This window comes from Mobula hypostoma, chromosome 9 (assembly GCF_963921235.1).
Source record: "Mobula hypostoma chromosome 9, sMobHyp1.1, whole genome shotgun sequence".
In the NCBI taxonomy this organism is placed as follows: Eukaryota; Metazoa; Chordata; class Chondrichthyes; order Myliobatiformes; family Myliobatidae; genus Mobula; species Mobula hypostoma.
In genome coordinates this window covers 95,647,985-95,660,168 of record NC_086105.1, presented here as the reverse complement: position 1 = coordinate 95,660,168, position 12,184 = coordinate 95,647,985, and the positions used below count along the sequence as shown (strand labels likewise).

The following is a 12,184-nucleotide window of genomic DNA, read 5'->3' as shown; positions in this document are numbered from 1 at the left end:
AGGGAGAGAATATCTCTCATTAGCAGGACCATGGGGCACAAATTTACAGTTCTGGGTTAAGAGAGAAGCCAGCAGATGCCTTTTTTACTCAGTAAAAATAACTCAGAGCCGACAGCCTGCATGGGTAGTGGAAACAAATCAGAACCTTCATATGGCACTTGAGAGAGAGAAAAAAAATTACAGTACAGTGGTGAGAGATCAGGAGAATTGATTAATATTGTTCCACCAGAAGAAGACTCTAAAGATCTCCTGGCCTTATCAGTTCTGTGGTCCTATATGGGTTTTTCAAAATGACAAATTACTAATGGGTTATCTCAGAGATCATTATTGGGCCCTTTGCACTCAGAATTATATAATTTGAGAAGAGAGTTTGCTGGTGATCCAAAGTCAAGGAAGATGTGAAAAGTTTGTATCATTAGTGAGTTAAATGTGTGTACAAAAAGTTGGCTGGTAGACTATGTGAGATTTGGTAGAAAGAACTCCAAAAGCAATTTTTAAACTGAGAAGCTAATAAAACATTGGCATACAGAGATGTCATTTTGTCTTAGTTGGTGAGCAAGAAAACATGCAGGCACAATAGCACTTAGTAAGGCAAAATTTTTACTGGCATTTGTTGTAAGGAAAATGAAGTACAAAACCGAGGGAACTTGCCAGAGTATGATACTTTGGAAAGAGGAGTTACCATTATCAAAACTGAGAGACGATCTTATGAAATAAACACATTTCTGAGAGCGATTGGCATGGTAGATGTTGAGAGTCAGTTTCTTCCAACTGGAAACTATGCAGTATAATCCCAGGATGAAGGACCAAGCATCGATACTGATATGAATATACTTCTTCAAGCAAAATGTTGTGATTCATCAGAACACTTGGAGAACAGGGATGCTCAGTTAGTGAAGCAATCATATTCAAGTCTGCACTCTGTAAATTTTTAGACACCAAAGGAATTATGGACTATGGGAATTGAGCGTAAAAAGGCATAGAACTAGCTCAATGCCCTCTGGGAGTGAGATTAAGAAAACCAGAATGCCTAAGGCTTAGTGATTATACTGCAGCTCAAGGAGTATTTGTCATGTTAGATCACCAGGTTTTCTGAATTCATTTTGACACTCGAATAGATTATTCTGCATGGGGAATCTAATGTTTACCCAGGCTGTGAAATGTATATAGACCATAAGACCTAGGAGCAGAACTAGACCATTCAGCCCATCGAGTCTGCTCCACTATTTAATCATGACTGGTTTATTTTTCTTTTCAGCCCCATTCTCCTGCCCTCTTCCCAAAACCTTGGACTCCCTTACTAATTAATTACATATCAACCTGCACTTTAAATATACCCAATGACTTGACCTCTACACCCGTCTGCTGCAATGAATTTCACAGATTCACCACCTTCTGGCTAAAGAAATTCCTCCTTATCCCTGTTCTAAAGGGACATTCTTATATTTGTCTAGCCATCGTTCAGATTAGCACTGTTGTAGGTGGTTAGATACTGGAACATCCAGAACGGAAACCGATTGCATTTATAATTCCTACTACGAGGTGAGAATTAGGCAGCACTGGGGAGCACAGAATGACCAACACTGAGGTCATGAGTGGGAATAAATCATGAGCAGCAGAGAACATTGTTATTTGTAATCTGATATTTAGAACATTGTTATGTGTAGGATATGCACACAATATACCTGTTGATAGCCACTTGTAGGAAGTCATTGAATTGGTCCCAGAAATCATGGAATAGGAAGGAAGAGCCAGTATTTAAGTCCAAATTCAAAAGGATTGATGAAAGATAGGCAGAGCTACTGAGAAGGGGCAAGACGGCAACCTTCTGAGGGTTTTAAAAATCTACAGGCAGCCTAATTATAATAGCTATTACCTAATTATACTTACCTACCTGACCTCACTGTTGAATGCCAAATACTGTTGTTTGTTATTTCAGAAACTCCCTTTCACCATCCCTGAGCTGGTTCATTCCTCTCCTTGTCGGAGCTCTGATGGAATACTGTACACAGGTAAAGATTTCTTGTTCAATATCTTAGCATTTCTTTGTTTGGTCAGGGTCAATCATGGATATTGCAACCTGTCTGCACGATGTCCAAGCCAGTATGTGAGCTGGGGCAGTACGATATGGAGAGGAAGCTATTGCCCATGCAGCAGGCTCCCCCTCTCTACACAGCTGATAAATCCAAAGGAATGACATTCACTGATACAATTTGGCAACAGCAGCATTGCAGGAGATGCCAGTTAATGTTGAACTCAACATTGGACTGCCTCAGAGACTCCAGTTCCGGGTTTAATCCCAAAGCTTTCCCCATGAGTGGCTATAGCCACAAGGCAGGAGAGATTCAGAGTTTTCCTTCTAAGTGAGCTGCCAACCACAGCAGATGCACCGTCTGCCTGAAGCAACTAATTTTAAGGTGTCAGTAACCCCCTCCCTTTACTGCTTCTCCTGTCAGTAGAAATTGTTCCACCAGGCTTAATAGTTAAGCCATTCTTGAAGGCCGGGAGCTGGAATTGGTTGTCAGAAGCTATTTGAGATACACGACATTGGGAGCATTTAATTGGTAGAGGGAGCTTATCCCCACTACCTTCCCCAGCTACAAGAACTGTAAGGAACCTCTTTGGTTATATAAAAACAATTTTATACATGTCCCGATCCCCTTGTGATGAAGGTTTACCAGGATACACATCATATCATCTTCTAATGTAGAGATACTGTAAGTGTTGCTGATTTTAGTCATGCTGCTGCTTTATGAATACCACAAGTAAACAATGTGTTAATGGTGGTGAACTGAATCAGAAGGTAATGTAAGTATATGGGTCAAGCACTATATGAGTGCATATCAGCATATAAGAGAAAATCAGCATATAGGAGGAAAATTGAAAATCTGACTGAGTGGTGCCACAACAACAAACTCTTACTCAAAGTCAGCAAGACCAAGGAGCTGACTATTGACTTCAGGAGAAGGAAACCAGAGATCCATGAGCCAGTCCTTGTTAGTGGATCAGAGGGCCAACAACTTTAAATTCCTTGGTGTTATTATTTCAGAGGACCTGTCCTAGGCACAGCATGTAAGTGCAATTACAAAGGAAGCACAGCAGCATGCGAAGATTCGGCATTACATCTAAAACTTTGACAAACTTCTATACGTGTGTAGTGGAGAGTATATTGACGGGTTGCATCACAGCCTGGTATGCCCTTGAATGGAAAATCCTACAAAAAGAAGTGGATACAGCCTGTCCATCATGGGTAAAGTCTTACCCACCACTGAGCACAGCTACGTTTGTAAATGAAGTGTTGTCACAGGAAAGCAGCATCCATCATCAGGGACCCCCACCACCTAGGACATGCTGTCTTCTTGCTCCTGCCATCAGGGAGAAGGACTGATACCACCAAGTTCAGGAACAGTTATTACCCCTTAATCATCAGGCTCTTGAATCAAAGGGGATAACCACTCAACTTCACTTGCCCAGTCATTGACATGTTCCCACAATCTATGGACTCAATTTCAAGGGCTCTTGTTCTCATGTTGTTGATATTTATTGTTTATTTATTTATTATTATTAATATTTCTTTCTTTCTGTATTTGTATAGTTTGTTATATCTTGCACACTAGTTGAATGCCCAAGTTGATGCGGTTTTTCATTGATTCTGATATTGCTAGCATTCTTTTATGGATTTATTGAGTATACCTGTAAGAAAATGAAACTCAGGGTTGTATCTGGTGACGTATATGTACTTTGGTAATAAATCTACTTTGAACTTTGAAATTCAAGAACAGAGAAATACAATGAACGTTTTAGTTAATTAGAAAGGACCAATTCTGATAAGAATTCATCTGACAACATGCTATTTGATTTTCTGCATTTGATAGTGTGCCTTCTATGTACAGACTACATTTGGTCTGTTCTTTCACAATTAAATGACGTATTTGTAGAAGATGTTTTAAAACAGAGCAAACATTATTTTTATGAAGCTTTTTGATGTGGCTTATTGTTCTCCGGTTGTTAATTTTAATATATGTGGTATACATTCTCTTGCATTAGGTAAGAAACAGGACCTGTGGTTTGTAGTAGATCCTGCAACTGGAGAAAAGCAAACCACATTGACTACAGATATGTCAGGGAACATCTGTCCATCTGCTCCTCTCCTGTACATTGGGCGAACAGGTATGAGTGCTGAGGTATTTAGAACTGTTAAGAGGAAAGAGTTGGGATGTTGGGATTAATTGTTTAATGAAAAGGATGTCCAAAGTCATATTTTTGTGATTTTGGAAGGAAATTATCAAGGTTGATCCCATTGTAAATTCACTCCAGTGATGGCATAAATTACAAGGGTGTAAGATAAAATAGAATGGAAATATGAAGAACTTTTTAACTTGTTTCTGGAATAAATAAAGGGATCATTGAAGCAATTAACAACCAACATTAGGGTGTTTTAAGGACAGCTGGAGAACTACTGGTGGGGAATAGAATATTTGGAAACGTTATGGATTAAGGGTCATCTGTGTTCTCAGATAGAGATAAAAGATCCAGATCACTACTTGCAAAGAAGATCAGGGGAACTGCCCCAGTGTCGTAGTTAATATTTTATTTCTCAATTTACATAAATTATCAAGTTAATATCATGTTATTATTTGTGGGAGCTTGCTGCATGTGAATTGCCTGATGGATTTTAGTTGATTTTAAGCTGTCCTTCAGGATCAGGTTGAATTGCTTCCACTCAATTTCTGATGGTTCTGAGTCGGCTGATAAGATCAGTGAAAGAATGGCAGACTCTGCCACATACAGTCTGCTTGGTGGGAGAGGCAAGTGGATAGTTTGGTTATGATCCTGATGCAACTCCCTCTGTAATTCATTGTGATCTTGACAAATGGACCTAAAGCTCTCAGTACTATCCTGAATGTACCTTATCTGTTTGAGTAGTCGTAATTCAGAGATTACCATGAACTGGTGGGGAAGTTCTATTTTTTCACAAAATCTTTGAAGATATCTTTGGATCACTTCGGCTGTACACCTGGTAACCTCTTACCTTGATGAAGCTTGGGATAGAGTATCTGTTTTGGGAGTCTGATGTTGTGGTCTACCCACTGGGCCTCAGTGCAGGGGATGTTAGTCTGGGAAAGGGTGCTGACATTGATTCTCTGATGATAATTAGAAGATTTTGTAGAGCCAATGTCGGTGATATCTCAACAGTGCTTTAACATGTTTGCTGTATATAGTATATTTTAAAAGAACTATAATGGATATTTTAGAAATAAGCAGGGGATAGGTGAATCCAGGTAGGGGGGAGGGGAATAATGTGGGAAGATGGAAGGTGATAGGCGGGGAAAGTAAAAGGCTAAAGAAGAAGGGAACCAAAGGGAGGATGATGATGGGGAAGGAGAAAGAGAAGGGGTAAGAAGCAGAAGACTGTGGTTACCAGTTAGAGGAAATTGATATTCATTTCATTAGCCTCCATAACCAACACATCATTCTCGGCAACTTCTGCCATCTGTAATCGGATTCCACTACAAGGTACATTTTATCTTCCTCTCCCTCTCCACTTTCTTCAGGGGTCTCTCTCTCCATGACTCCCTTGTCCATTCATCTCACCCCACCAATCACATTCTAGGCACTTAACCCTACAACCAGGTTAAGTGTTACGCCTGCCTCTATACCTCCTCTCTCACCACTATTCTGCGCCCTAAACAGTCCTTCCAGATGAGGCAGCACTTCACATGAGAATGTGTTGGTGTCATTCATTGCATCTGATGTTCCTGGTGCAGCATCCTCTACATCAGTGAAATACGATGTGGATTGGGGGGGTTGTTTCATTGAGCATCTTGGCTATGTCTGCCATAACTCAATAATCTCCTGGTGGCCCACCATTTTTATTCCACCTCCCATTCCCATGTTGACATGTCTGTACACCTCCCCCTTCATTGCCACGTCGAAGCCAGATACAGATTGGAGGAACAACACCTCATATCCCATCTTAGTAGTCTCCAAATGGCCTCCATGAACATCGATTTTTTTTCTAACTTCCAGTAATCACTCCCTCCTCTATTTTTCCTCATTTCACTGGCACAGTTTCTCCATTTCTTTCCACTCCCCTACTGTTACAAACAGCTCATCACCTATCATCAAACTGTCCTCTCCTATCAGATTTCTTCTTCAGCCTTTTGCCTTCCCACCTCGCAGCTTCTCACATTATTCCCCTTTTCCCCCTCCCCCACTCTCACCCAAATCACCTGTCCCTACCAAGCTTCTGCTTCTCCCCCTCCCTTACTCTTTTATTCTCACTTCTGCACCCATCCTATCCAGTTCTGATGAAAGGCCTCAGCCTGAAACATTGACTTTTCATTTTCCTCCATAAATGCTGCCTGACTCATTGAATTCATCCAGCATTTTGTGTGTGTTGAACATCAGTCTGCATTAAGTCTGCTGTGAACCCATTGGTTAAGAACACCATATATATCCCTTCATGAAACGGGCATAAGATAGAATCAGCCACAGTTCCTCTATGGGTTGAGCCACAGGCCTTTTCTGTGTTCTAAATAATAGCAACAACAGAAATGTTACCACAAGAGTATCAGTGTTGGAGATCTTAAGGATCCTGTAAAAGATTGACCTTTCAGTACTCTTAGACAATCTGAGCACTGCTAATCAACAGCAACCAGAAATTGGTTGCAATGTCTGAATTATTATGGAAATCACTCTAGTTATAACCGGTAATAGAATTCTAGATGAGAATGCCCAGGAGATCCAGGAACTAACTCAAATCACTCTCGTTATAACCTGTGATAGAACTCCAAATGAGAATGCCTGGGAGATCCAGGAACTAACTCAAATCATTCATTGCAAGCACAAAGTTTTCTTGGACTGGAAGCTCCACAATGCCTCAGGGGAAAAGAAATGGCTTTTCAGATGGCTGAAGATTGAGGTTTTACAGAAAATCCTTGACTTTAGCCAGGGAGCCTCATGTCAGTTGTAGGGAGGCTATTGGAGTGGATTCTTAAGGATGGGATACATAAACATGAAGGGAATGGAGGGATATGGATCACGTGAAGGCAAATGGGATTATTTTAAATTGGCATCAGAGACAGCACAGACATCAAAGGCTAAGAGGACTGTTTCTCTGCTGCACTGTTCTACGTATGAAAGTTGGAAAGAGCACAGGAGATCCAGAAACTCACTAATATACACAGCATCTACAGATTCTTAAGTATTATCAAGGTCATCTGTGGCTTGAACATCCAAGACCCCACCTCACTGAGAGCAAAAAATAGAGGTGAATGTATCAAGAGACCTGCTGAAAGAAACAGAGAGTCAAGTCTTATTTTTCTGGATATCAGAATGTGCTAGTGCCTGAAAAACTATAATTTAGTAAAATGTTCCTGTGCCAATGAATGTAATAATAATGTTATGAACCTTATCAATGATGTACGTAAATCAGGAAAGATGTTTCGAAGACAGCGTTGATGGAACTTTTCAAGTGCCTTCAGTACTAATGACATCTGAAGGCACTTGAAAAGTTCCATCAACACTGCCTTTGAAACATCTTAAATATCAACTGGGAAGATAGAAGAACCAACGTCAGTGTGCTAAATGAAGCAAAAACAACAAGCATTGAAGCCTTCGTCATCAAGAACCAACTAAGATGGAGCGGTGATGTTGTTCGGATGAAAGACGAAGGTCTGCTGAAACAAATCTTCTACTCCCAGCTTAAAGAAGGCAAACGTAAAAGAGGTGGACAACAGAAGAGATTCAAAGATGTCTTAAAAGCCAACATGAAGAAATGTAACATCGACATCAACAATTGGGAAACCAATGCCAAGGACAGGGAACTCTGGCAAGCCATCATCCGAGAAGGAACAGCAACTTTCGAAGCCAACAGATGTGCAGAATTAGAAGAAAAGAGAAGAAAATGGAAACAGAGGCAGCAACAACCAAAGCCCGATCTGCCATCTGGAACTACCTGTCCTGAATGCGGAAGAACTTTGAAAGCCAAGATTGGACTCATAAACCACTTGAGAGCCCATAAGTAGTCAACAGAACAAAGACCATCATCCTCGACCTCGAGGGATAGCCACAACGACGAAATCAGGAAAGTACTGACATCTAGTGGCCGGAGTATTATTCTGCAATAGAACAGAATAAATAGTAGCTTTACTATTTTGTGAGAGCTTGTATAGAAATTGACTGATATGAAACTTACTTTAATTATGATCATATTGTGTTATTTTTAGTCACAGATGTATGTTAAGACACAAATGCCAGAGTTTATTAATAGACCAGTTTCTGTTCATATTGTTAACTACTAAGAAATAACAGCCCATAATAGTTTTGTTATTTTAAATGCAGGAAATCATAATTAGTGCTTTTATGTGTTGACAGTGTAGGTTATTTGAACGACACACGCAAAATGCTGGAGGAACTCAGCAGGCCAGGCAGCATCTGTAGAAAAGAGTTTGCAGCTTATGTGAAGTTATTTTTAAATTCCTTATCAGCCATAAAGATTCAAAAACAGTCAAATCCAACTACCTTTTCATTAATTTAAAGTGTTTGCAGTTGTGCAAGCTAAAATTTTATTTTTCCTCAGTTAAGGTACTTTGAGGGCAAATGAATTGCGAGCATTTGGCTTCACAATACATGATTCCAATATGTTCAGTAATGTATGTGCCAATGTGGGATCCTAGCATTGTCAGCATAAGTCTTAGACCCTGGCCCCTACCTATCCATGGTGTTCCTGAATTGAGGCATTCTACAAAGTACTCGTCTGATCATGTTCCGCTTCCCACTTTGCAGATGCCTCCATTAAGTCTGCAAGAATTGTTCTGAGCTTCCAGTTTCCTGTCATGTTAATTCTCCATCCCATCCCCTCTGACCTCTCTGTCCTTGGGTTCTTACACTATTCCAACAAAAGCCCGACGTAAGCTTGAGAAATAGCATCTCAGCTTTGAAGTAGATAGGTTCCGGCTCAACAATTTTCAAATAACAAGCCTTTCTAACGTCTATCATATTATACCATTATGGGCTGTTGTTTCTTAGTAGTTAACAGTATGAACATAAACTAGTCTGTTAAGCTCTGGCATTTGTGCCTCAACATACATCACATTCTGATTTTTCAGCATCCTCGCTAGTTTTTGCCCATAGTGCGGCTTGCCTGTAGAAAATAGAGCATAGTGGTTAATAGGAATTATTCTGGCTGGGGGTCTAGTGACTAGTGATGTTCCACAGGAATTTGTACTGAGAACTCTGCTGTTTGGATATGGATGAATTTATAGATGGATGGGTTAGTAAGTTAGCAAATGATATGAAGATTGGTGGTGTCGAAGAATATAGCAGTATATACATTCAGTGGCCACATTATTAGGTACTTTATAAATTGGCCACTGAGTGTATGTTCGTGGTCTTCTGTTTCTGTAGACATCCACTTCAAGGTTTGATGTGTTGTGTATTCAGGGATGCTCTTCTTCACACTGCTGTTGTAATGTGTGGTTATTTTGAGTTCTGGTCACATTCCTGTCAGCTTGAACCAGTCTGGCCATTCTCCTGTGACTGGTCTCATTATCAAGCTTTTGTTGCCCACAGAACTGCCGTTCATGGGATGCTTTTTGTTTTTGGCACCATTCTCTGTAAACTCTAGAGACTGTTGTGCATGAGAATCCCAGAAGATCAGCAGTTTCTGAGATACTCAAAAACCTGACATCAATAATCTTTCCACACTCGAACTCACTTAGATCACGTTTCTTCCCCATTCTGATGTTTGGTCTGAGCAACAACTGAACCATGACCATGTCTGCATGCTTTTAGGCACTGAGTTGCTGGCACATAATTGGCTGATTAGATATTTGCATTAATAAGCCAGTGTACAAGTGTACCTAATAAAGTGGCCACTGTGTGAAGATCAGTTGCATATATATGGATGGAACTTACCATGGCCAAATGTGAAATGTTGGTACATTGGGAGATCAAATGTAAAGAGACCCTTAACAGTTTTGATGAGCTGAGGAGTCTTGGGTCTAAGTTCATAACTCCCTGAAAGTGGCTGTACAGGTTGATAGGTTGACAAGGGCAGATGGCATGCTAGCCTTTATTAGTCAGTAACTCATGTTCAAGAGTCAGGAAGTTATACTACAGCTTTATAATTCTCTGGTTAGGCAGCATCAGGACTATTGCATTCAGTTAATTATAGAAAGGATTGTGTGGCTTTGGAGATGGTTCAAAAGACAGTTACCAGGATGCTGGCTGGATTAGAGGACGTTAAACCATATTGGACTAATTCTTTTTTCCCTCTGGAGCAACGGAGCCTGAGAGGATATCTGATAGAGGTTTATAGGGTCATGAGATGCACAGATAGAACTGGAGTCAGTTCATTTTTCCTGGGGATGAAATATCTAATGCCAGAGGGCATGCATTTAAGGTGAGAGGAGGTAAGTTCAAAGGAGATGTATGGGGCTCATTTTACACAGAGAGTGTTGGGTGCCCAAAAGGCTCTGCCTTGAGGCAGGAGTTGGGGTGGAGGCACATAGAAGTATTCGAGATTCTTAGATAGGCATGTGAATGTGCAGAAAATGGATGGACATGAACATTGCGTAGGCAGGAGGGATTCATTCAGTTGAGTGAGCAATTGGTTACTAATTTAATAGTTCAGCACAAGATTGTGGGCCAAAGGGCCTGATCTGTCCAGTATTGTTCTCTGTTCTATGTTCCATATAAAGTACAAATTTTTATAGTGAAATGATTGTTACTCCACATCTGATGCAACATTAAAAATGCACAATAAGCATAAATAACACAATAAAAAAACAAAGAAAACAATAAATATAAAAGCAATCTTATAAAACACAATTCACAAGGAACTGTTGTATACATTGATTGTATTGATTGATTGAGGAGACTTAGGTCCTTTAACATCTGTCGGACAATGCTGAGGATGTTCTAAGAGTCTGTGGTGGCCAGTGCGATCATGTTTGCTGTTGTGTGCTGGGGCTGCAGACTGAGGGTAGCAGTTACCAACAGAATCGATAAACTCATTCGTAAGGCCAGTGATGTTGTGGGGATGGAACTGGACTCGCTGACAGTGGTGTCTGAAAAGAGGATGCTGTCCAAGTTGCATGCCATCTTGGACAATGTCTCCCATCCACAACATAATGTACTGGTTGGGCACAGGAGTACATTCAGCCAGAGACTCATTCCACCGAGATGCAACACAGAGCGTCATAGGAAGTCATTCCTGCCTGTGGCCATCAAACTTTACAACTCCTCCCTTGGAGGGTCAGACACCCTGAGCTAATAGGCTGGCCCTGGACTTATTTCCTGGCATAATTTACATATTACTATTTAATTATTTATGGTTTTATTACTATTTAATTAATTACGGTGCAACTGTAACGAAAACCAATTTCCCCCGGGATCAATAAAGTATGACTATGACTATACTACTATGACTATGTACATAAAGTGATGCTAGGTGATGTGTATTTAGTCATGGTGGGGATTAGTAGGGTGGGTTAATGACTGAAGGTGTAATTAACCTGACGGCTTGGGAAAGTGACTGCTTTTGAGTCTAGTGGTCATGGCATAGATGCTACGTAGCCTCTTCCCTGGTGAAAGTGGAACAAACAGTTGATAAGCAGGATGGGTGGGATCCTTCATGACATTGCTGGCCTTTTTCGATATATACACCTTTCTGCATATATATCCTTGATGGTGGGTAGATTGGCACCGGTGATGTGTTGGGCAATTTTAACTGCCAATTGTAGAGTCCTCCTGACCACCGCAGTGCAGTTTCCGTACGATGCAGTGACGCAACATGTTAGGATGCTCTCAAATGCGCATCTGTAGGTCATGAGTATCGATGTGCATAGAGCAGCTCTCTTCAGTTTCCTCAGAAAGAAGAGGTGTTGTTGAGTTTTCTTGAGTGTGGAGGATGTGTTCTGAGACCATAAGAGGTTGTGCTACATGTGCACTCCAAGAAGTTTGACATTGCTCACAGTTTTCACTGTGATTGCTCAGGTGTTTGACTAAGTTTGGGTGTTAGTCACTTGTAATGAAGGTAACAAGCCAGCTATTTGGATCAACCAAAATCCCACAAAGTGTTGTAATATTGACCAGATAATCTGCTTTTATTGAGTCAATTGAGATGTTACTACTGACACTAGAGTTAAGTCCTCTTCTCATCAAAATCATGTTTTTA

General features: G+C 40.6%; 1 protein-coding gene across 1 annotated transcript in view; it reads left to right on the top strand.

Annotated features, from left to right (window-relative positions):
• LOC134352263 (serine/threonine-protein kinase/endoribonuclease IRE1-like) overlaps nucleotides 1-12,184 on the top strand; it is a 93,739-nt gene that overhangs the window by 37,000 nt on the left and 44,555 nt on the right. Inside the window, exons 5-6 of the mRNA XM_063059554.1 lie at nucleotides 1,940-2,012; nucleotides 4,048-4,170. Coding sequence (XP_062915624.1) covers nucleotides 1,940-2,012; nucleotides 4,048-4,170 — 196 coding nt within the window. The remainder of the gene's footprint in view (nucleotides 1-1,939; nucleotides 2,013-4,047; nucleotides 4,171-12,184) is intronic.